Source organism: Cyclopterus lumpus, chromosome 6 (assembly GCF_009769545.1).
Source record: "Cyclopterus lumpus isolate fCycLum1 chromosome 6, fCycLum1.pri, whole genome shotgun sequence".
Classification (NCBI taxonomy): domain Eukaryota; kingdom Metazoa; phylum Chordata; class Actinopteri; order Perciformes; family Cyclopteridae; genus Cyclopterus; species Cyclopterus lumpus.
This window is the reverse complement of record NC_046971.1, coordinates 5,533,234-5,559,764: the sequence shown is the minus strand read 5'-3', so window position 1 is coordinate 5,559,764 and position 26,531 is coordinate 5,533,234. Positions and strand designations below refer to the sequence as shown.

The 26,531-nt window shown below is 44.3% G+C and overlaps 1 protein-coding gene across 1 annotated transcript in view; it reads left to right on the top strand.

The window, feature by feature from the left end:
• Positions 1–26,531, top strand: part of cspg4 (chondroitin sulfate proteoglycan 4) — a 61,978-nt gene that overhangs the window by 19,498 nt on the left and 15,949 nt on the right. Inside the window, exons 2-6 of the mRNA XM_034535965.1 lie at positions 15,705–15,868; positions 17,206–20,754; positions 21,942–22,130; positions 22,301–22,576; positions 26,481–26,531. The exon at positions 26,481–26,531 is cut by the window's right edge and continues 126 nt beyond it. Coding sequence (XP_034391856.1) covers positions 15,705–15,868; positions 17,206–20,754; positions 21,942–22,130; positions 22,301–22,576; positions 26,481–26,531 — 4,229 coding nt within the window. The remainder of the gene's footprint in view (positions 1–15,704; positions 15,869–17,205; positions 20,755–21,941; positions 22,131–22,300; positions 22,577–26,480) is intronic.

Below are 26,531 nucleotides of genomic sequence, written 5' to 3'. Positions count from 1 at the left end.
AAAAAATACATGTTGGAAATAAATGTCGATTTCTCACAATAATGACATTTATTATGTATTTCATGAAAGCAGTCATATTCTCTGCATACACTAAAAACGCAATTTATCAGGTACATTTTAAACAACATTATTGTGCAGTTGACATTAGAAGTTATAAAACAGTACACTGACTCCATGCAGCATTAACAACATATAGTTAAATAAATAATTATAAAATATCACGCCGGACAGCCAAAATCTCCCAACTAACCCGCACGGTCAATAACGTGAACGTAGTTTCTCTTGGATCACCGTCACAGTTTTAAACACTTTTTAAAATAAACAACCACAAAATATTTTTACAAGAAAATTAGTATTACAAAAAAAAATAAAAAATCACATCGTGGTTTGGCTTAAAATTACTACAAAAATGCAACAAAAGTACCCAAGCAGCAGTTCCTCAGTAGAAACCCTGATGTTTTCTACCCATCCACCACCAAAACCTCCTCCATCATACGACTTCTGTAGACCGATTGGAAGGTGTGATATGAATCAAACACAACTGGAACCGGCACCACATCCTTTAAATGACTCCAAGAAAGGAAAAAAAAAAAAGTACTGTACATTTAAAGAGAGAGAAAACCCCGGCTGACCATAAGTACCTGGTCTCGTTCTCTGACCAAGACAGAAACTATTCGTAGCGATGGCTCGTTAAATGTGAATTATGCTGCCGTCATTGAGTGCCTGCACATTATTCAATTACCTTGACTGTAAACCACCTCTGCAGGTGGACTGCAAATATTCTGAAAAGTGTGGCTGTTTATTTCACCTAAAAGGGAGCGCAGAGCGGCTGTGAATTACCTACCAAAGTGGGTGTTTTTATGGGAAGCCCGGGTGGTGATCTGGCTTTTCCAACCTTTTCCTAGTGTGTACACGCACGCGTGTGCGGCCAAACTTTTTAATTTGTGTTCCTTAATTTGTCAGAAAACGACTCTCATCTCGACATGTCGCAAAGTCTTTTAAACTTTTGAACCAACATTCTCAACTTCAAACCAGCCACGAGAGGCTCTGGGCCTTTTTTTCGTCTCTTTTCGTCTGACTTGTTATGAAGTCTCGGTTCAAATATTGGGAGCGAGCGCTCGGCGGCTTTACAAAATTGGTTCAAAAGGACTGAGCCGCTGGAATCGGAAGACAATTCTGCACACACCGAAAGAGATAGAAATGACATCACCCACGCACACACGCGATGGGAAGAAGTGCGCGATAATGCGTCTTTTATGAAAAGTCTGACCCTAATAAGAGTATAATCGCATCGGGAGCTGTGAAATCATGTGTTCACCCATTAGCAAAAGGAAAACACACTCCTCAGTCTCTCCGATTAGTCCGAGAAGCTCCCGAAAGGGCTGTTAGCGTGCACACCCGAGAACGTATTTAAATCCACAGGAATTTTAATTACACTCGGATCGCTCTCAACTGGGTTAGCTCGTGTTGTTCGGGATGGTTAATTAATGGTTTTGTAAGCTGTTTTTCATTTCATCTGCAAAAAAAAACAACAACAAAAAAACTCAAAGCGGAGTAAACAAGCCGACATCGTCATCGCAGGTGACGCCCGGGACTTCTCTTTAGCGTAAAGAAACATTTAAACATGTTTTGCCGTGTTATATTTTTTTAATGAAGTCGTATTTGGAGAGCAATTAGAAATGTTGTGGCGGAAGCATCTTTACACGACGAAGAAAGGGGAGAGACTTTTTTTTTTTTCTTCTCTTTTTTACAAGAAGTGTGCGTTGCCAGTTTGACAGATCATCCAGATCTGTGAAAGACTCAAAAAGCTAATCCTCAGATTTGTGATTATCATATCCGTTGGCGTGGAATTTGATAGGAGATGTAATATATGCATGTTCAGAGCGTGAGGGCGCGTCGCTTCTCACGTTCTGCGACGTTTCGCTTTTCCGAGGGCGGGTAAGCACCGGAGAACACATCTGCATATGGTTTATGTTTGCTTAGTACTGTTGGAGAACCTCCCTCCCCCTCCATGTGAAAGTATATCATCTTCACTTTAACGAGGGCGAAGAGAGAACGTTTAATCTTCACACACTCGTCCGCCTCCCAAACGACCCAGATGGAACGTAAAGCACGATAATTCCCTTTTTTTATTTATTTATTTTTTTTTTGTAAAAGGAGTTTTAATGCGGCCGACATTCGAAGTAACGACTAATGAATCGCAATGAGCGTCCCCGCATACAAGGTGTGCAAGGAGGATTTTCTGCAGGAGGTCAAAAGAAGAGCAGAGAAAGCCGGGCCTGAAACTTTAAGCCCCTCAAAAAAAAAAAGAAAAAGAATCTCACCTTTAAAAAAAAAAAAAAAGAAGGGATTATCACCATTTTCCTGACTTTTTGGATGTTTGGCTTCATGATCAAGCTCACAGATTGAAGTGCTCCTCTCTGTCTGCTGTACTCGAGTTCATTCTAACAACCATTTATTCTGTAATCGTCCTTCACGCACACACACACACACACACACACTGTGATTATGAATGAGCTGAGGTAGTTGAAAATGTCATCCATCAATAGACATTGATTAAAGCAAATCACTGTGAGATCTCTGTAATGTTTAAGGCTACATTAGGCAACTTAGCGCACATTAAAATATCAATTTCTTATTGAACCAATGTGACTAAAGGGGGACTGTAACACACGGGAATTGCAGTAATTGCAGAAGTAAAATTGAGTGATGGCAATGTGACTATATTGCGAAACAGCAATTGTCAGAATTGACATCTTGACACACGATGCGAGGCCATCACATCGTGTGAAAAACATATGTTGACTCTCTAAACAAGAATACCTTCTGAATACAAGTTAGACCTTGAACTTTAAATGTTAAATATAGAATAGAAACGTTGCACCGGAAAGAGAAAGCCTACTAAAAAAGCGACGCTGCATGCACGGTGCGTGTGTAATTGACCTTTGCGATACTGTATACAATCAGGATGCTAATGGCGGCTAAATGGCCGCATGTTTAAGCACATGCTCATAAAACATGAGGGCAAACGGAGAAGAAAGGTGAAGGACAGAACATTTTGCTCCAGAAGGGACCGTAATCTTTAATGGCACCCATCATGACATACTTGCACTCATCCGCGGTGAGGAGTAGAATTTTTAATGGCAATTAATTTGCATATTTTGTACATAAAATACACAATTTTGCTGCTATGTGCCGTATTTTATGTTCCTTATCATAATGTGCCATGTTCCTGGGGCTAGAACAACTGTTATTTATTTCGCCTCGGACTTATATCGCTGTTAAGTCATGTATGTAGCCAAGAAATGCATATTTTAAAAACTCTCAGTCAGTCTGAGACAGTGATTCACACAGTTGTCGTCACATCCGGCAAAAAAAATTTGAATTTTGAATGATGAAACTGCCGCCATGTTTGATTATCAACTGCCTCAATGCCACGCGGTCAAAAGAAATAGGGGGGGGGGGGGGGGGGGGGGGGGGGCAGCGTTTCACTTCTACAACTGGGTCCATAAAATAAATAATAATAATAATAACAGCTGGGCGCAGCGCGGCGTGACTCCCTGCGTTTCCCGCTGACTGGACGCTAGTTGCTACGGCTACCTGCCAAAAGCCCGTCATCCTCCAGTTTTCCAGATGGCGGACGGGACACGACGGTCTCGTTTCCCACCGCTTTTGGATGTCATCCAATGAACACGCGGACCCTCGGGAAGCCCGCCCTCCTTGGACTAAAGGACGGACTGGACGCTACAGTGACTCACTGTCGCCCCCCCCCCTCCCGGATACACAAAAGGGGCGGGGCTAACTGGTTAGCGCGCTCACCTCGGTAGATATCACGGCCACGCAACCCCGACTGACTTTTGGTGCTCTAGGTGTATTAAAAAGTGCGAGTGTGCTCGAAGTAAGATACATCAAGAGTTAAGAACGTCTACGTTGTGGACAGATTTGAATTACTCACTCCTAAAAAAACCTAATCAATACCTGGATTTAGGAATAAACTCTTAACGCCTCTGGTGGGTTTCGTGGTTATTTTTTCTTTCTCCACCACGTCAAAAGTTTTCCCCTCTCGCGCTGGTTCTGTTCTGTTTTTTGGGCTACGGGGTCTCGTGAAAGGCAAGCATTGATTTTAGTCGCGGGCTTTGTTTTAGTCTTCAGTCAAGGCCGTCTCGGGGGAGCTTTTCGCCTGTAGCAGCGAATAAAGAAAACACACATTCCTCACTTCTACTTTCGCCAGTGCTCAGTTCACTGGTGGACGATCTCTCTCTATGTCTCTCTCTCTCTCTCTCTCTCTTTTTCTCTCCTCCAACCCCTGGATTCATCAGTCTGACAGCCTTGTCAATATTCACCACACAAAGTGGGCAAAAAGCCATCTAGCTGAACAAATGTGTTCATGAATCTAAATATAAACAGAGGGAGCTGTCAGCATTGTATGTAAAACTACGTGTAGCGATCCGGCTATAATGCACAAAATCGGTGTAAGCCATCTGTGCCCGTGGCATGTCTCATACCGTCAAATTACTCACCCGTGTGTGTGGCACCTTCATCAGTACCCGTGATTGCGCCTTGGCAAGATTAAAGATTTTTGCCTGACGGATGAAAGGCTGGCGAGATGCACGGCGTTTGAAATCGGCAGATGTGCGTTCCGACGCAGTCGTACGCAAGTTTTTAAAGAGCACGTTCCCCCGAAAACATAAACCAGGTAATGGAATGCGATGATAGTTTTATTGATCGAGCGGGCTTGCGAGACACAAAAGCCTGGAGATGGTTTGAGAAAGGTGGTTGGGGCCGAATGTTAAATGGTGTCCACTGAAAGATGGGAGGAGCTAAATAGATTAGATTACGTTTTCCTTTTTTTCTTTCCTTTTGTAACTCAGTCCTGCAGGGTTTTGGGCTCCCCCCCCTTCCCCCCCCCCCTTTCCTTTTTTAACATTGTTGTTCATGGTCAGCATCCCATCCCCTAAGTACACATGTTCCTGTTCATCTCGCCGTGTTTCCAAGCTAAAATCGATATTGGCCAATAAAAGAAGACGAGACTGTAAAGGTGCGTCTCCGCCTGTCGCCGTCTACTCATTGTCATTTCGTCACTCTGCAAAAGCATCCGCGTTAAAACGTGCGTCTCGTGGAAACGTTACGATGCCAACGTTTTCTCCTGAGAGGCGACATTCATCCGTCACAGGTTTGATCCTTTGTATCCCAGTGTTCTGGCAATCTAGACAGATCTTCCACTGCGTGACAATAGTTTCACTTTCAAGGGGTCTCACACCTCCGTAGATCCGCGCTGTCGCCGGAGAGAAAGCAGTCAACCACTGATCCTCGAGGTGGGGTGGCGCAACGTGGGAGGGCGTCTTCCTGCTCCCGCAGTCGTCTGCGAAACATACATGGTCGTTTTTGTTGTTTTTTACGCTGAATCAGCCGTGCACATTTGGGGGTTTAAAAAAAGAAGAAGAGGATCATAAGCAACTTCTCTCCAGATAAAATGAAGAAATAACACGGTAATCAGTCGGCGGCGGCGAGGTGCGTTGCTCGTAATTACATCTGTTGGAGACGTTGTAGGAACAACATCCCCTTCGAACTCCCGGCTCTTGTTAGCATCCAAATGCAAATTGGATGTAATAAGGACCTTGTCTGTCTATCTGCAAGTAAGTTTTGTGCCAACTTACAGGAACAGCAAAAAATAAGAGAAAAATCTGTCTGATGTAGCTCTCATTTTTTTTCTGCACTCATTCTTTGTAGTTTTTTTTCTTCAGCCCCAGAAGCATCTTTCCAGAGGTCTTTTTCATCATATTTCTCTCTCTCTCTGAACATTTTGTCTGTGTCTTTGAGGCATCCCTCAAAGGTACATCAACTCGTGGCACTGTGTCTTCAAAATGTGACTCATGACCCTTGGCACAAGTTACCCTTTCTCTGAGGACTCTCACACACACACACACACAACACTAATGAGTCTTCACCCATTTCATATTTTCCTGATAACTACTGTCCTGTCAGTAGCAACGGTGGACGTAGAGCCACTTTGTATACAACCACGAAAACTCGCATCTGCACCTCCAGGTCTCAAATAACCCCTTTTGGTATTTTAGGGAGGATGCAGCAGCTGCAGCCAGAGAAGAGCTTTCCCACTCTGCTTTCATCCTGAAGCGTAGTGGCCAAGATGGATGATTATGTCTCAAATGCTGCAAACTATAAGTGAATGAAGTGCTACCAGGTGAGGTTATGGCTGGCAGCCATATTGGAGGTATTTAGACCTTGAGTAAAATAGTCTGTGAGCACTAGTCCAGCTCAACAGACTTCAGTGTGCATTGCCGGAAAAAAAAAACAGCCGTCGGCAACTGCAAAGCCTTTGTGTTTGAAAACTATGACGGACGGCTGTAAAGAAGCGGTCGGTGCAGCTGTCCGAGATTACGCCGTCGGGCTTCCACCGCTGCGCAGCTGCCGAAGGGCGTGGTGTTGTGACGTAAACGGCGGTGTTAAAAGGATGCACGTTGCCCACGACGTCCACGCAGGCCCACCGCGGCGTGCGGAGAGCGGCTGCAGTCAGCGAACCTTTTTGGGGCAGGAACGCAGAGTTTTTTTTCTGGGCCACCATTTTGTCACCACATGTTTTGAAACCGTTGCCACAGATGTGTAACGTGAGTGTTTAGGCCCAACGAGACCAGCGTTTACAATAAATGTGTGTTCTATGTCGAGGCCCTCGTTTGCCAATGCGTGGGCAGGGAGGACTTCACGGGGCAGATGGAGAGAGTTCTCTTGACGTTTGTCGTTTTGATCTCCGAAAAAAAACTGAACAAAAAGCGTCGTGCGTGTTACTTCGTCGCATTATGACCGCCAAGGAGCTCTCGAGCAAGGCGCCTACCTTCCGGCGCATTGTTGGCTTCCAGGAGTGTGTATGTAACAGCGTGGAGCAAGGCGTTCCTGGAAAAAAAGTATTTTCGATGCTGTTTAAAGAAAAATTAAACAAACCAAGTTGACATTCTCACATCGGGACAAATCCCCACTTGTGCCACTTAGCGCCTTTTCAAATAACCATTCCTTTAGATTAGTAGATCATAACAAAAGCTTCAATATGACGCTCAAAATCCTGTAGATTGTTAATCAAGCACTTGTGATTGCACTCATCAAAGCTGCTTTTTTATCCGCTCCGATATGCATTTGTTTGTAGTTGCAGAGGAGACAGAAAGGAGCCGGTTCCTCCATGTAAAAAAAACTACCACAGATCTTTCACTGAAATCAGAGCTGTCCATCTTCACGTCAGTACTTACGATAACGAAAGCCAAACTGGGAAAATGGTTGTAACATTAAATGGATGTACAAGTGGTTAGCCGGAACATTAGAGCGCTGTTAAAATAGTTTCCCAGCGTTCACCGGCCTTTTCCTACTTTATATGCTGTTTCCTCGGGTAGAGGAAGATTGAGAGTAGGGGAGCGAGAGAAGGAGGGAAGAAGGAGGGGGGGGGGGGGGAGAGCGCTCCTAACTTCTCCCGAATGAGAGTCGAGGTGCTGTTGAGAGGAAAGTAGCAGGGCGGAGCAGGGCGGGCCTTCCTCCACGGTAGCCCGGTGGAAAACCGTTCATGCGAGTGGCGAGGGAGGCGGTCGGGCTGACTCAGCCGGCCCGGCGGAGGAAGCGACTTGCCAGGTTGTGAGACATCACCGCTCATAGTGGAGAGAGTGCGTGTTCACGGTGTACAGTGTTCATGTTTGCACGGTGTCCTTCTGTCTTTTGGGCGTGCACTCTGGAATAGTTTGGAGCGACGCCAGTAGGCTTTCATCTGGATAAAGGATTTATCTGGGAATGAATTCAGCGAGAGAGAGAGAGAGAAGTGTCTCCGGGGTTCAAGGGAGGGTGGGAGGGGTGAGGTGGTTGAGGGAGAAAAAGGGGGTCAGTCTGAGCTGGAGAGGGTCAGTCTGGCGGTGTGTGTGCCTTCAGCTGGTTCTCATTATGGGGCTGATGTGACACTGTGATCTCAAACACACACTGACTTTGCAGACCCAGGTTAAAGCCGGATATGGGTTTTTTTTCGGGAGGCCCCCTTCACTGCAGCTTCTGTATCACAGTTTCCCTCCTCGGAGGGCCGAGGGCCTCATTTACAGAAAAGGCCTCTATCAAAATGTGGTCATGGAAAAAGTGTGCAGCTATATGACGCTTGGAACCGATGTGAAAAAATGGTTTCTAAATGTTTGGTTAGAATGAGTTGAGAAATATGAGACGTTCATGATGTTTTATTATGTTTTCGGTGTATAATTTGAAATAGATTTTAGCATAAAACTCTTCTATTCAGACATTTAACTTATTGTTAGACCAAATACTCTAATCACCAGACTTGACAGCGACACTGGTACTGTCTTCACCTTGTAAGTGTGTGTGTGTGTGTGTGTGTGTGTGTGTGTGTGTGTGTGTGTGTGTGTCCTCATGGCAAAATGGGGTCCTGGAGACACCTGACTAAGCCATTGGGAGGAAGTTGTGGTTCGGGTCAAGGACAACTTGACCTCCACAAACCAAACCAACAATCCTCCCCTAAACCATTGATGCCCAATGAAGCTTTCTGGAAAAAGAAAAAAAAACAATTCTCAATGTGAAGTACCTCAAAAGTGTTGTTGCTGTATCTGAACACTCAAGTATCAAGGTCTCCATAAAATCTACAAATCTTGAAGGAATTTTGGCAAATTAGACCCCAATGACAGATAAATAGGCAAATACAGACCAAAAAGAAAGAGAGAGTTGGTTAATTTATGAAATCCGTCAGGGAAATATTTGGGATACCCCCCCCCCCATCAGCAGACAATAACAATGTAAACTCCATTCCTATCAAGTGCACCCCTGCGCTGTGGTTTCTCGAAGTTCCAGGTCCTACATTTCTTCCCCCAGTGTTGACGTTTCGGGGGGGGGGGGAGAGATTTACGACAGTGAGAGACACTACTTTGGCAAAGTGTTTTTTCCAGCCTACTGAAAAGCCGATATCAGGCTGATAATTAGCGGCGGATTGACTGACGGCCGCTGCTCGTACTCCGTAACTGCAGTCGCAACGGCACTCCGAAAAGCAACAGCTTGAATGGAGCTATTGATATGTTCAAAATGACTCCCGGCAGACCCGGAGAGCAAACATACCTTTTCCAATGCCCCCTGAACACGAGCGACGGTGGAAAATTACAAGACCAAATCACAGGGCTGTCAAGTGCTCTCTCCGCTCCTTCGTACTTAAAATTGTGACAATTTAAATCCCGACAGTGTGCGACTCTGCGAACGAGGACGCGACACCTCAAAAGTGCAGCGAGCTGACATTAAGTGAAGTAGCAGGAACCTGGAGAGGGGCGTTTGAGTCACGACACGGGCGAGATAAAGAATGCGTTACTCCTCACGTTAAGGCTGGAAGACACTTTAGTGTATCCTTTACATTTAAGTGTAAAGGATACACTTGTCCGGTGCAAATCGTCGAATAACAACTTTCTAGTTTGCATCACATGACTTTTTGTTCTGTAACTCAATGGATATTTACATCAACATCCAAGTAAGGACACTTTAAATAGCCCTTTTAGATCCTAAAAGTTTGGAAAAAAGAAATCCGCTGATAGCCGAATCCAGAGTTGTTTCCTTCGGCGTAATGAATATTCAGGTTCTCTATGGGCCCGACTTAAATCTGAAGATCCGGGTCATTTTCTGCACCACCGGGCAACTTTTTGTTTTTTGAATGAATGTCGCTCGGCCTCCGAAAGCTACATCCAGTTCTCATACACATCACCAGGTTAAGAATAACACAATAAAGCCAAAGACATATTGGACATTTCACAGCTTGGATGGCTAAACTAACCAATTGGACCCCCAAAGCCACGCAAAAGTGTCAAAACCCTCCTTGAAACCAAGTTAAATCACATAGAGAGACGAGGCCTTCAAACCACAGAAGCCTAGAATAACCAACCGTTGTCTAATTATCTGTACTAATCAGTAGAAGTAGCAACAGGACACAGAGCCTCTGTGCTCGCCCATTTCCGTGTTGACATTGTGAATATTAGACCCTTAAGTGGCTCCACTTAAACGCCGTCTAATTTCCTTCTGCAATTAACTTGGACCGTCGGCGCTGTGGAACAAAGCCAGAGCGGCCGTGCGTTGCATGCAGCGCCATCGGTCTTAAAATAAAGTATACTGTAGGGTAATGATAATCCCTTATTGACCTTAAATTAGATTTATAAGGATAAGTCGGGTGCAAAAGGTACAGAAGCACGAGATGCTTTGTATTCTGCGCGAACGAGAAAATGTATCATTGCAAAAGTCTTAAGTTTAATCGTCCGTGCGTGATTTCCATCGCTGTTTTGGCACTTTCGTTCGTCCTTCCTGTCCTCTCCCTCGACACACTTTTTTATCGCGGTGAGATTTCACACGAGGAATTTATTACCGGTGTTTTAAAATGTCCCCCCCCCCCCCCCCCCCCGGCTTCGATTTTTATAAACGGCCGCGTTCGAGCTGAGGGGAAACAGAAAAAGTCACAGTTAATGTATCAACAATCGCTCGTTAGAACGTTCCCTCGCAGCGAATGAAAAGAAAAGAAAGCGTTGTGCGTGTGTGTGTGTGTGTGTGTGTAGGGAGGGATATAGGTTGAAATAGTATGAAAGGGGGGGGCAATCCTCTGATGTCACACGGGGTTATTTTAACAGGACCCACCCACTGGGACCTCGGCTTTGATGGCTTCCGTAGCTCGGCCGTGCCGACAGAGGTGCGCTTTGTATTAGAGAGTCATAAACTACAGCGGAGCCCTGAGTCACCACAATGCTTCTGTTCACTGCTGTGTGTGTGTTACGGTGTTGTGAGGCTGGTGAGATCATCAGCCCAAAGTCATTACGGCCCGACGGGTGCTTTTAGTCGAGCCGACACACTGTGGGTTGGTCACACGGCCTTATTTGGCTGCAATATTGGGTTTCGGGGGGGGGGGGGGGTGTTTACCTTTTGTAGCCCCGAAGCCTGGCTTCTGAACACGTGAAGAATGTTCCCGTCGTGTAGTTCTTTTCGTATAGCGGCACACTATTTCTTTTGTCCGCCGTCGACCTTGAAATGCAAGTACGTCAATGTTCACATGAAACTCCAATGGAAAATGTTTGTTGTTTTTTTTTTTTCCGCCGGCAGCGTCGCGAGAGACCCGAAAGTGAGGAGTTCACGGCGAGTTTTTTCTGGAAAGTCTAAAACGATGATTTCCAGTGATTTTCTTTTGGCTGCTGCCGTCCGCCTCTCGGATTACCCTGTTCTCGATCTCATCTCAATGCCAATGAAAAGTCAGTTTTGGCTCCAGAGGGAAAAAAATAAAAAAGTTATTTTCCTCTTCTTTTTTTTTTCTGTATCCCTCAAATGAAAGTGGGCATTCCCCCCCCCCCCCCCCCCCCCCCCCATTAATTGTGTATAGAAACCCGGCCTTTCAGAGCCGCTCTCGCATTAACGTCACAAACCCAGACAACACTGAGCCTTTCAAATATTTTTTTCCACGCTTTCGCTCCCTTTTTTTTTTTCTCTCTCTCTCCATTTTCCTAACCTGAAATTACATTACACCGACATTCTCCTTTCATGGGGGAAAAAAGGTCATAATTTTTTTCGCCGCTGCCCCCCCCCCCTCTTGTCTCTTGTGTAAGTGTGCGTTTTACAAAGAAGGAAGCCCTGAAAAAATATTGCCAGGGAGGCCACCCACTGAGGCTCCACAAGCCTGTGTGTTCTTTATGTATTGTGCCTCTTCACTCCGAGTGTCTCAGAGGGAGGTGGGGGGGTTGAAAGAGGACTAAAATGGTGTTGTGTTTGCTTTCGCACTGACATAGTCTGGCCTTAGAAATGTCTCTATAAAGCTTGTAAAAGTGTGTCCCTAGAGACTTCTGAAAAGTCAGCGGGGACGGGGCGGGCGGAGGGGGGGGGAGGTGTCCTTATAAAGCTGCGCTGTCAAGGTATGTAGAGTTGTGGCTCTGCTCTCTGCTGTTTAACAGCGCTGGGGTTAGCAGTCTTCTTTATACAGACTGCTGTATTCAAGAGTCGGGGTCTGTAAACGTGGTCACTTCCTGTTAAAGAGCAGCGAGCGTGCTGTGATCGGTGTGTGGGAATAGCGTGTGTTGTTGTTGTTGTTGTTGTTGTTGTTGTCGTCGCTAACGAGCTCACGAACAGCGTTAACGTAATCATTCTGATGTTGAGTCCGTGAACCAAGCAGCGGTGGGTAGGCGGGGGGGGGGGGGGAATCGTGTAAAAAATCCGTTGTGTGTTTCGTCCAACAAACAGGAACGCAAAGACGTTCATCAAGTATCAAAAGGATTTTATAGATATTCTGAATTGACCGAGCATTAGTAGATTTCTGATCGCACACGTATTATGATCCATGTTCTGATATAACTGGAAAACTAACGTTCATCACGAGCACAAGGGTTTATTGACCCTTGTGAGTACACTAAATGCCATTACACCCTTAAAAGCTCTCCAATTACGTCCCCGGTTAACAACACCCTATCCTTCATATAATTGTCTCCAGAAGCCGGCATGTCCCAGGAAACAAATGACCAACGAAACCACTATTTATAGTGAAGCTAACCATGGCCTATAACCATGGGTTTCACAAGGAGGTGGTTTGTTTGGATTCTAGGCGGTGTTACCATGGCGATATTGAAGTATGGGGGAACACACACACATGGGTATGCTTTTACTTCTGCTTTTTAAACAAGGAAATCATATTATTTGAAACACATGTGGAGCATCGTGTGGATAATAAAGTAGAATCACTTCACACCGACGTCAGTCAATTAGCATCCCGAAAGGCTCGTCTTCACACTCACTTAAAATATGTCCAAAGTGACTCCGGCTCATCTTCCTGCACTTGTGGTCAGCGTGTCTCCGGACATGTGTCGCTAGATTGAGACCAAAAGAGGATGGAGAAGAGGAGGAGGAGGAGGAGGAGGAGGAGGAAAGGGAAAGACGGACAACAGGGTATTTCATTCAGGGGCTCGTGAAAGAGAGGAAGACTCGGTTTCCTCAAGCATTATAAATACAAGCGCAGTCAGTCATCAAATTATAGCCATCTGCATTGGCCCGAGACCAGGATTCTGCTTGACACACAATAAAGTAGTTGTGAGGAGGGGGTGCGGTAGCTAAAGGGCATCAGAGGCTGTCCTCCCCGGTGGCTTAAACCTCCACACAGACTGACACCAAAGTGTCGCAGCGGCTTCAGCGGGGAGGAGAGGGGGGGGGGGGGGGGGGGGGGGGGGGGGGGGGACGATCCGTTACAGATAACGATGCCTTGTCAGCAAAAATCACCTCGGCTAGATCCCATCTACACCCCGGCCCCCATGAAAGATGGACAATGTGGCTGAGTGTTATGTTGCAGGAGAGACAACAGGAGTCTCAAAAAAAAAAAGCCCTTCGCCATAATGTGTTTCCTTCACCCCGGAGGTGTGAGTAACTTTTTGCATGGGTGAAGACAAAAGGAAAAAAAATGGTTTAAAGCAAGAGCTCAGAGACAAGGGAAGTGCATTTGTACAGCTATTTAAAATGTGCTTTTCCCCACATGAAGCCAGTCCTATACAGAGCTTTACACGGCTTAGCTGGGGAACTAATGAATTCCAGGTCCAGGTACACTGCAGAGAGTAAAAGCTATTGTTTGTATCATTAGAAAACGTGCTCCTTTTTTTTTTCCTGAAGGCAACGGCAGCGAGCTGAATTTGAACCAGAAAATCCCCGGGCAGAATTGTCTTGGCATCGCTCTCTCCTTCAGCTTTTTTATCCCCATGCTCAGTGAACAATCCAACAAAAGCTTGGGTTTAAGAACCATGGAGCTCATTGCGATTTTCTTTGTTAATGCAATTGCCTGTAAGAAAAGATTCTGTTTCCCCCCCATTTTTCAGTCTCAGCCTGAAGGCTCCTGTGCAATTAGCACCAGTGTTTTCGTTCGGAATACCTTCGCCTCACTCGAAACTCTTTGAACAGCCCCATAATAGCCCCGAGCACTGTCAGAAACCTCTAACGACAATAGCCTCCGAAAAAAGTGACATTTTCTTCAAAATGAATGACGTGTGACTGGTAATTCCATTTTGATTCAGCAATACAAAAAGATATTTTTTTCCATGTTCATCTCCAATTCTCGTTTCGAAATACCAGGAAAGATCTAAGAGCTTTAGTTTTGATAGTTTATTCCCCCCCCCCCTCCAATGTCTTTAAGTTCATTTGTTAGAATTCCCGCAACATGCTTTACGAAATGCTAAATGTGATCATTCTTGTGGTGTACATTTCTAAGAGCCTCCGGGATTCTCTGGCCACTGGAGACGTAATCAAACGTCTTCTGTGTATTTTGGCCCCGCGCTCAGACAGTTCATCACTGTCTTTGTTCACGAGACGGAGGCCTTGGAAGCAAAAAGCAAAAATGACTCCTGAGAAAAATTGAGAAAGCATGAGTGCGCCGCGATTAAAGCTTCGCCTTCGTCCTCGCTGACATCCAAATGATTGTCCTCGTTTCACATTTCCAGTGCGTGTGTGTGTGTGTGTGTGTGTGTGTGTGTGTGTGTGTGTGTTGCCGATCAGGAGGGGGTTCATTTGCGAGAAGAGAAACCAAAGGACAAATGTACCCTTCGGTGTTTTGAGGGCCGGCTCCGTGGTATTAATGGAGATGCAACACAGACACGAGCTGTCCCAGACAGAGTCTTGAGGAAATACCTTTTCCATTTATAGCTATGACAGAGAACGTGTGGTGCCTTTTTTTTCTTTTTTTTTTCTCTCACTCAGTCACGTCTGAATAAGTTATTCTGTGAGATTCTTTTTGCTGCATGGCATCAAGCCCGCCGCCGCTACTGGATGCTACTGTCAATTGAGTATTTTGGTCAACATGATCTCATAGGAATGTTCTAGCTTTGACATACAGCAATGTTTCTGCATTTTCGCGATCCAAAGACTGCCTTCTTCGCTGTGTTCCAATGAGCTTCTGTGTCTTGTCCCTTGTGAGGACGAGTGGGTGGCTAATGGAAAGCCCCTTTGCTATATCTCTTGGCTAGGGCCGTGGAAAACCAATGCTGAGGAAATGGGGTCTTGGAGGTGGTCCAGTTTAATTTCAGAGCATGTGCACTGGGAAATAATTGACTTCCTCCCTGGTTTTCATTTTGTCGAGGGGCCTCTGAGAGCACGGTCCGAGGCAGGTGGCTGAATTAGCATATCATTGGAAACGAGACAGCTCAAGCCTGGGAAATCCTGCGCCCCAAGACTCTATATGCCCGGAAAACCACCGCAGGGGTAATGACTGATGTCTCAGTGAGTGAATCCCTTTGAGGCCAGAGGAGCTCCTCTTCATCCCGGAGCAGCTGGAGGACACCTGATAATATATAAATCAGTCCTGAGCAAGTTTGCACTGCAACGTGAGACTCGGGGAAAATGCTCACATTCAGTCATTTGTTTCTCCAAACTTCCACATTAAAATTGCCATGTTGCCACCCGGCGGTATAGGATGAGTTTATCGCCTCACACGCATTTTATCTTTACGTTAACCCAATGGAGTGATACATGTGGCCACAGCGTTGAGAATGCAATATGCAGGGCTCATGTTCAAGTGGCCATAGTGTCTCTATTTAAAAGTGCACAGTCAAAGAGAATATGTACACGTGTGTGTGTGTGTGTGGGGGGGGGGGGTTATACAGTTAAAACCACTGATCGTTGCAGGTATGCAGCATGCCTTTGATGCCTCTTTCTTATCTTTATATTCTATTTTTCCCTCTTCACAGAATCCTACTTCGGGGACAGCCACTGCAGTTTACAAGCCTTCCAAGATGTCACCACCTTCCACCTGTCACTGCAGATCAAGACGAGTCGGCGAAGTGGGCTGCTGTTACTGGCTGCAGGAATGGAGGACTACCTGTTTCTTGAGCTCCAAAACGGGAAAGTACAGGTGAGTGGTTAGGCTGAAATATTTTTAGATAAATAAGGACATTTAAAATTGTGCGAGCGTGGTTGCGTCACTTTGTTTGGTCATAGTTTACTTGAAAATTACAAAAAAAGACATCACTGAATTTGTTAATTAGTGGAGGTAAATCAACTAAAACAACTCCTTCCAAAAGGTACATTACTTTTAAAAAAAAGAATGGCCTTAAATATACAATCAGATTTGGGTGTTAATTGTAAAAGAAAGTAAGTCGTTTTGCAGCTTGCTTTTTTCCACAGGTGAAGCAAGTATGAGGAATAATACTTATACTTATAGGTAAAACAAATGTTTAAAAAAAACATCAGTTTGCATAAAGATGTATAACATTACGTTTTGTAAGTAAATTCATACACGTCAAAGCAAACCATCATCATTATATTTCATTATTATGCATTTACCAGTGCTTGGGGAGTATAGCATCGTGTTCTGTTGTCTTGGTGATGAATTAAATGAAGCAGTGAAAATGATTAACAATTAAATAAGAACAATGAAGAATAAAAAATAAAAATGCAATTTCAGTTCATTCACTACGACAATATCCAAGTCTTCACACGGGAAGTTCTCAACTCACTTTTTGGGGCATCTTAGCTGTAAAAATATCCAACACATTTTTAAGGCTTTTCAAAGCGGTGCGATAAATTGCAAAGAGTGTGACATTCAATGTTGTTTTGAGAGCCATTCAGCTTCGAGACTACAACACATTTCATAGGTGTCATGTGGAAAAAACAACCAAAACGGATTGGGTTGGTCTGTTGCCTTCTCGAGTTGTACGACTGGAATGAGAACTGTGACATTTTACATCTATAATTACTTGTTCGACAGCATTGGAAAAGCAGCAGAATTAGCATCAGTGCTATCAGAGAGATTTATATTGACAGTAGCTCTGCGATTTCTTGAAGGGAAATCTAAGGGAATGTGTAATAAAAGGAAATATTACTTTTCTCAGAATCTAAGGGTATGTGTAATGAAAGGAAATATTACTTTTCTTAGTTTCCTTCATTGTGTGACTCACGGTGATATAAGATGCACTGAGCAAATACTATATTATATATTATATATTAGAATTGAATAGCCTTATCTGTCATGCATGTGTAAGAATTCTGTCATTTAACTTTATTTCAGCAAAACGCAGATCTCTGATATTATTGTCAGTGATAGTTAATTGTTAAAATGTAGCTTAGTCAAAACTGTGAGCATCTGTGAAGAAGGGGGATTTGTAGATACCCAATTTGATTTGCATGTACAAAACCTGCAATGCATTGTAAGTTTAATATAACACATTAAATATGTTTGTTTTCCCTCAGGCACGAATGAACATGGGGGCCGGTGAGGTGACACTGTCCTCGTCCCAAGGAGTGCAGCTGAACAACCTTCTGGATCACAAAATCGCACTCACACTGCGCGATGGCAAACTCACCATGACGATTGATGAGCTCTTCCCAACATATGTTCCTGTGGATAACGACAACGAACAGCTTAATATCGACATGGGCATTTGGCTCGGAGGAACCGGAGACCTTGACGCTCCCTACATCGCCAATGCCATTCCCCCCTTCCGCGGCTGTATGACTGAAGTCAAATTTGAGTCCCACCAGTTTGATATTCTCAGCACGGCGTTTAAACAATGCCGCGACACAAAGGAATCCTGCAGCAGTGAGTTTGAGGCTGGTGATGGGGAGGCAACTAGTTTCAGCACCCCTGATTCCTTTGTGTCCTTCCCTACATGGAGCGGGGCTAGTGGTGCTCCAAGGGTCTTAGAAATCCTAATGAAAACCACCATTGAGGACGCGTTACTTGTTTTCCACCCTGGCCGAGAGTCAGACTTTATTGCTATTGGTCTTGTGAAAGGCTATCTCAAAGGCATGCTGGACCTCGGCGGTGGCTTGGAGGTACTGGAGAATACCCAGGTGCAGATGGATGATGATCAGTGGCATAGAGTTAGGGTTCAAGTCAGTCAGGACTCTTTTGTCATGAATGTAGATAGCCAGTCTTCCTCCCTTCCTCTTGACTCATCACAAACATTGGACTTGGTTGGAAACTTGTATCTTGGAGGCATACAGGGCAAAATGAAGGCCGTCTTTCAAGAGAGCGGGTCCTTAAGTCGTGTAGAAGAGGAAATGACAGCAGAATCCTTCATTGGTTGTTTGGGGGAAATCAAAGTAAATCAGAAAGATAGAAGCCTGCAGGATGCTTTGGTGACCAAAGATGTTCACGTTAAATGTGAAGGAGAGGAATACGACTACTCAAGTTACTACGACGCAGACGCAACTACGTCTCCGCCTGTTCGCATCAGATTTGTTAATATGGGCACCAACAACCAGCATTGCTACCCAACAGAGGATACGCCAGAGATATTCAAAAATGTCACAAACCTTCTCGATGTCACCCCTTTGCTTGTGCCTGAAGGTGGGGAAGCTTTAGTTTTTATCAACCACCTAAATCCTACATTTGACCTCAGTGCTGTAGGAATGCGTCAATCTCAGATCATCTTTACTATCCAGAATGATCCCTGGTATGGCTTTCTTGACATAAACACGAATACAAAACGCACTCAAAAGTTCACTCTTCTTGATGTCATCAACAAGAAAATTAAATATATGCATGATGGAAATGAGAGGCACACAGATCAAGTCCAGCTGCAGGTGGTTGCTGAAAGTAACGGCTACCTTCCAGAATGTTTAAAGACTCCTCAGGAGTACATCCTCCCAGTTGAGATTCTTCCCGTCAATGACATACCACAACTTGGTGGAGGAGAAATCACCATCACGGAAAACGGCAGAACTCGTTTGAGTCCCGTCCTTATCAAAATCACAGATTCTGACACCCGCTGTGATGAATTAATAGTAACTGTGACCTCAGAGCCATCCATGGAAGTTGGTTACTTGGAAAATGGCCGGCAGCCAGGAAGGAGCATTTCAGAGTTCACCTGCAGGGAATTAAAAGATGGAAATATCTATTTCGTACATCGAGGGGGTAGAGCTGCTGGAATTACTTTGGAAGTGTCTGATGGACAGTCAGTAAGCCATTCAACTACCTTTCAGTTATCTGTGACACAGCCACATATGACTATTGTCACCAACACTGGCCTTCTCTTGTCCCAAGGAAGCAACGCTTCCATAAGTAGTCAAAGTCTGGCCATCATCGCTCATCCTCGTAATGGAGATATTATGTATAACATTACACAACCGTTGATATTTGGAGAACTACAGATAAAGACAAGTGAGGGAATGTACAAGCAGGTTACAACTTTCAATCAATTTGATCTGGATCAAGACCACCTGAGTTATGTCAGCACAGACTCGACTGACCAGGAAGATATTGTGACCGAGCGGATTCAATTCAACGTCCACCTGGGGCAGTTCTCCCTCTGGAACCACACCTTCTTGGTCAAGATCATCCCTGCACAAGTGAAAGTTTCTACCCTGGTTCCCTTAGAGATGGAGGCGGATGAAGAGCAAACAATCGGACTCACAGAGCTTCAAGCCGAAGTAAAAGGGAAAAACCCAGATCCGCAAACTATAAAATACATCCTTGTCAAGCCTCCGACACTCGGTAGTCTCCGGTTGTCAGACAGAGAGTTGAATGAGGGGGACATCTTCACACAGAAGGACATTTTGGACAGTACTATTAGCTATAGTGTGCGTGTGCAAAGATCTCTGGATGGTATAGACCAGTTCCAGTTCAGAGTCCAGGCTGATGATCAGTACTCCCCTCTATACACCTTTCCAATTACCATCCTCGCCAATGCCAATGCTCCTGTTTTGACCATTGAGAGGCTGGTTGTCTTGCAGGGTGGTGAAAATACTCTGAACAAAAACTATCTTTGGATACATTCTCCAGGTTCTACAGATTTTATGTACCGTGTCACAGAGGGGCCAAAGCATGGGCGACTGATGAGGGACTCCCCACTCGGGCAGCCTAGATTTGAGGGGGCGATAAGAGTGTTCAGCAACGAAGACCTCCAGTTCGAAAGGCTTATTTACAAGCATGACGGCTCTAAGACAAGCAGTGACGAGTTCCGTTTTTCAGCGTCAGATCAAGGAGCGGAAAATGCCGACGAGGGAACAGTGTTTGGAGTCTTCAGAATATCCATCCAATCCAAGAACGAGCATGCTCCTGTGAGGGTCGTGGACAAAGTCTTCAACATAGTCCGCCACGGTCAGCGTCTGCTAACCACCGATGTCATCCAGTTTAAAGATGACGACTCAGATTTCAACGACACCCAAATTGTCTACGCTCGCGAGGGAATCCTCTCGGGCAACATCGTCTCAACATCTAATCCCTCGCAGCCCCTGTTCCGTTTCACACAAGCCGACCTGCGAGACATGAACATCCTCTTCATTCACCACGGAGCCGACCGGGAGCGATTCTCCCTGCAGGTGTCGGACGGCTTCCACAAGACCACCGCACTGCTTGAGATACAGGCAGGCGAGCCCTACCTCCAAGTCGTAAACAACACAATGATTGTCATCGACTATGGAAGCACCAAGACCCTGAACACCACCCTGCTGAGCGCCGACTCCAACATGGACATCAGAGACGACAGTGAGATCAAGTTCCAGGTCACGTCGCCGCCCAACGACGGCAGGATTATTGTGAGCGGGATTGAGGCTGCGGAGTTCACCCAGGAGGACCTGAAAAAAGGCGTTGTCTCTTATGAGCATGATTATGAAAGCCTTAGATCCAAGGACACCTTCGGCTTCAGCGTCCAAGCAAGAGGACATTCTGAAGAAGGCACATTCAGGATTAAAATATTCAAGCAAGGTTACCTCTCGGAGCCCGAGGTGATAACCAATGAGGTCATCATTTCCTATGAGGGAGAGCACACTATAATCACCCAGGATTATCTCAAGGTAATGTTAACTGACGCATTATGGTATGTTGAGCGACACTCATTTGTTTTAAGTAACTGGAAGAGCTACAGATCACACGTATAATATTAGTTTGCTCGGCTGACATTTAACCTATGAAGCACATATTTGTTTTTATTCATCAAGATAGCATTTAATGTTTCTAATAATATTTATACAACTTGTCTTTGTCTTTTTCAAGTTTGTTTTCTGTTTGTGAAATAGATCTTTCGCATGACTCATTTCAAGCACACTGCCCTGTTTTGTAACCCTGTCTCTCATCTACAATACAACCACATGAAAGCAGGGCTAAATATGACTCTGCAGTTGTTGCTTTTAATCTAGTTTATGTACTAAATTACAGTCTATTAAGTGGAAAACAGAACACTAAGTATCCCCTGAGGAGCTTCCTGAAGCTCACTGTAATATAAGATGAACTTGCCCGCACTTCATCTTGAATGCAATTAATGAGGTTTAAATTGCCGACCCGTTCATGAGACGTTCTCTGTATAAATATCTTGACTTCCTTCTTTTGAACTTTCATTTCACCAAAGTGTACACATTTCAAATATGCAGTATTGACTGGGGAAGAATCCAGACCCCCTGTACACATACTCCTGAAATATGTATTGAACAAATCCTCGATAGAATGGCGGCATGATCTTCTGAAATGCATGGACATTTACATCTTCTCAGTGGGATGACCATAAATATGCCTGGGCGTAAATGACTTTAAATGTTACCAAATGTAAAAAAAAAAGTTTCATACAGTCACAGTGTTCTAATTAGATATGCTGTGCATGTACCATTAGGTGTTATTTTCACTAAAGTTGACAGTATATTGATAAATAATTAATAATATTAACTTAAAATACTTATCCTGTTCTAAAAAAGGAAGTCAGAAAAGCTAGATGTCTGTTTGAAACACCGCTGCCAGAGGAAAACTTTTGTTTTATTAGTTGATTTGTTTTACTGGTGTTGGGGGACAGCAGCGACCATCATCAGAACACCTAAAAAGTCAGACAATCTTAGTAGGTATGCAGCATTTTAAGGTAGATTTAATACGCCATTAAGCTTAATCTTTGCCCTTCCCACAAATAACTTTTAGATGGTCATCATACAAAAAAAAAGACATGAAATATTAAGGGGTTAGATTGTAAATTAACAGCATGTACCTTTTTGTCTTTTAGGTGGATCAAGCCGATATTCTTTCCACAGAAATGGTGTTCGCCGTCAAAGAGCCTCCTCGCCTCGGCCACGTGGTCAAGCTGACGAACAGCTCGGACGGCACGGCCTCGCCCGTCCTCGACTACATTCACTCCTTCACTCAAGAGGACATTGATCAGGGACGCATTCTCTATGTGTCTGCATCCATCCAGGTTTATTGTCCATTCATTTATTCTGCCGCACCACACAGTAAATCAGATGTGGCAGCTAGTCCTTTTAGAGTTAAATCAGACAAAAGACAACCTCTGCCTGCTGATGCATCTAAGGCACAAGGTCTATTTTTAGTATGTCAATAACTTATTTCAACATCCATCTCTTTCAGGGCAATGACGCCTTCACAGTCGATGTCAGCAACGGTTTTACCACAGTGGAGGACCTGCACGTCTCTGTGAACATCGTGCCCCGGCTCATCCCCGTCCAGACCTTCAACTTCACGGTGAAGGAAGGTTTCAGCAGGGCGATCGACGCAGAGATCGTGAACATCTCGCATCCCTTTTACACCTCGGCGAACATCGACTTTGTTGTGGAGGAGGCGCCGCAGCACGGCGAGATCCGTTACCTGGACGGAGACGAAGTGACTTACTTTACATGGGAGGAGGTACGTGATGAGAGGAACAGGGAAATTATGACTTTTAGATACACGGTCCAAAAAAAAAAATATCACCAACAATCTCTAATCACTTACATCTCCCTCATTTAAACAATGTATATTTATGTGTATGCATTTTTCTCTTGCACCTTCCCTCACTAAGTCTCAAAGTTTAGTTTAAGTTAAGTTTCATAGCTCGACCAATATGGTGCCATGCTATGCTACCGATATATTATTGGCTTGATTCACCACAATGTTGAGGAAAGTCATTGTCTGATTGCCTAAAGATCCACGTGTCATTTTACATGGATCTTTATGTGTGCAAATATGCCGGGGATATTTTTGACATACCAGCATCCTCAGATATCATTCTAGGGAGATACGATCATCTTTAAATCCTTTAGAAGTTCCATGAAGTTCTGATTTAGTTTTTGTCCAGTTTGTGAGCCTGAACCTTGTAAAATGTAACTTTTTATCTTTTTATCTACCAAAAGGTTGGTTTCACCAAATTGCTGCCTCTTGCTAAACATTTTAAGGATTAAATAGATTTGATAATTTCTTTCAAAAGGACATGAATTTTCAAAATGTGGATCAAGATTCTTGTATTTGTGTCAATCCGGGACCAAACATTTCCCCCGAACACCCCAACAAACTCAATAATCCACATTTCATCCCGCTTTAATAACTCCGGGGAGTAGAACATCTCCGTCTTACGACGGCATCTCGGTGGCTGTTCAGCTGGATTACGGCAGCGAGGCTTCGGCATTAAACTTCCCCCCTCGGTTACTTCTCAGCGCATTTTTTTTTAGGGGTGGGGGGATTTGTTGTGTTGTGCCAGACCGACAGAAAGAGGAGGGGAGACACGTGGAGCTGCTGCAGCACAGCTCCCTGGTCGCTCTCCGTGTGGTTTAGAGGCCCCAGCTTTAGGAAAATATAAAAAATGCATGAGTGTAGTTACCATTGAAAAAAAAAAACATTCTGAATAGACCACATAGTTTACTGGAGCTAGTTAGACACATATCTTACAGCTCCCGGATCTACTCCTCTCTACTTTGCTGAAGCATTGTGGAAAAACTGACGATGCCTTTGGACCGCCCAAAGCCAAAATAAACTGGCCCGGTATATATTCCTATAATAAGCGTGAGTGCACGCCAGCGTCCCGCGCTTTGCTACTGCCAGGCTCGCTCTCATACTGTCTCTCGAAGATCCCAATGTGCAGCTCAAATGGGTCCAGTGCGTAGCAACGGTAACATTGGCAACGGAGAGGCAGAAATGAACAGAGATATTACACGCCACTAAGGAAATGTCACAGAGGGAAAAAAACAAAACAAAGTAGGTCCGCTGTCTGTGTTTCTCTGTTTTCTTTCACCGTTACACTCAGAAAATGAAACGCAGTCCGTTCTCCCAAATGAGTACCACATTGACGAATAAATGTCCAATCCTGTGTCAGTGGAGCATTGAAACCAGACCGTAATCGTTTACAAATTAAAGTCGGGCATATGCGTTTTGTTTGTGTTCAAAAGTTTCGTTGCCTCCCAAGGTTTAAAATGCTGTTTGAACACAACTTAAAGTCGCAAGCTTCTGTAGTTCACTGAGGTTATGTAAGTGTACAGTAGCTGCGCAGTGAAAAGAAACCGAGAGTGTCAGAGAGAGTCTACATGAACACCCACCACATGAATGTAAGGGCACTCCACCGTGTGTGCCATGTGGTCCAGATGCGTCACATTAGCAAAACCTGTGTCGGCCGATGTCAGGCGTGGGATTTCCTCATGAACACATTCAGTAACACATGCAACGTTGAGGAAATATGGGAAATCTGAAACACTTTGCTGCGATACACCTTCGCTTTAATCAGGTTGGGCTCTCCATCGGGTCCCAATTAGGTCTTCCATCTGTGGAAACCTATTAAAGTCCACACGGGCAAGTACAACAACAAAAAAATAGTCCTGTCCTCTTCTGGTTTATATTACTTCTTTCCCCCTAAAATACAGTATCCACACAAAACCTTTTACATAAAAACATGAACATAAAATAAATAGTGACATCTGCATCAGTCTCTCGGAGTAAGTCTAGAGGCCACATGTCCCAACAGCCACCCTCTGTTTATTGTCCCAGCGAGCAGACTGATTGTTCCCCCCCGATCAGTAATGATGATGGGGGTTGTTATTCCAGAAGGATGCCCGTCATATGGGATCCATTTGGCACTTCCTGCCCTCTGAAGCGGGTCCTAAAACTTCACCGCGGCTTACTGGAGACAAAGTTCCAACTGTGCCCTTTTTTTTTTTTTTTTGCAGAGGAGGATCCAGAGTCTCTGTGAATGTGTCCGATTAAACTGCTACATATGCATATTATTTGATCCGGGTAGGACTACAAGACTGACAAACAAGAGCTCGGGGTGCTGGGTGCCGAGATAGCTCTTCTGTATGCAGGAAGCCTCGGCTCGGCCGCAGGTGCTGGGTTTTTTTTCCATCCAGCTCACTTGACACAGGATGACTGATTCTTTTTTTCTGCATCTGGTTTCCCCCTCGAGGTTTTGTCCCACATGGGAGATTCTCCTTGTTCGTGTGCCGCTGACAGACTTTAAAGACCTGATTATAGCCTACAAAACTTTGAAAACATATTTTTTTATCTATTTAGTGCAACAACGGATATTGTGTTTACTGGACAGAAATAAACGTCTGCCAGAACATAAACGTCACGATGAGGAATTGTTTTGACAATTTGGGATCTGTCTGTTAAATACGAGGCTATAGTCAGGAGGCGGTTAGCTTAGCTTAGCACAAAGACCTGTAAGCAGGCTGACAAGTCCAAGCAACCAAGGGAAAGCGTATAAATAGCCTGTCTTTACCGTGAAAGGGACAACATTTAGAAGAAATATCATGATTGGGCTTAAAATAAGTACGTGAACATAATAAAACAGCATCAAGTTGACAAAAAACACGTCACAAATATCACTAACCTGACAACATGAACAATATGAACCGGTCTCCAGGCAACAACAGACCTGACTTCATGCTAAACTAGTAATACTAATTGTCTCTTGGCTAACTTTCATCTCACTCTCGGCAAAAACAATGACAAACCTTGTTTACGTACATTCTCACATCATCTGCGAATTGGGTAATTATTTGTTAAATTTGAATGGATGTTTCTCACTGTTGGAATGCCCTAAAAGATAAAGATCAAGCCAGCTAACAATTTGAGTAAACCAACTTTTGCTTCAAAGAAGAATCCACATGTATTCTATATGGAGAAGGGATATAAAGTGATATTAATGGGAATTTACTACTTTCTTTAAAGTTGGTGGACTAACAAGAGAAAGATTTATAAAATATTCAGGCTTTTAGTCCCGACGGCATATTTTTTTGTTAAGATTCTCCCTGTCTAGTAAACGCCCACGTCTCAAACTCCACTTTGTAACCCAGGTTTTTCTGTATGAAATATGTTTATGAAATTTCTAAAACCACAACTGAAATAATTAGATCCCCTCCCCCGAGAGCCACACAAGACATTACACATTATGTTTTCACAGGCTGAGTAGCACACCAGATAATTAGTAAAAAGAAATACTATTGTGAGTAAAAATGTGTGGAGTCTGTCAGGGGGAAGGAAAAGCTATCTGAGAAGATGTTGTACACGAAAACTTTTGTATCAAAATAAGAATTTAAGAGTGTGAGATGGAAACAATGTCGTGAATTTGAGTTTCTTCAGGTAAACCAGGAGATGATGGCTTCGTGGTTCCTCTACAGCTTGGATCTGTCCATTAAGAGACAGTCGCACTGTATGAAGGCTATTCCACCTTTCAGGCCCACCCATCCTCTGCCTATTCCATGTTGTTTCCTACCATCCAGGTCTGAATCAGAATTGAGTGACAACTGCATCCTTTTTGTGTGTGTGTGTGTGTCCTCCCCAGCTGAAACTCGGACACGTCTACTACATGCATGACAGCACCGAGAGCGAGGAG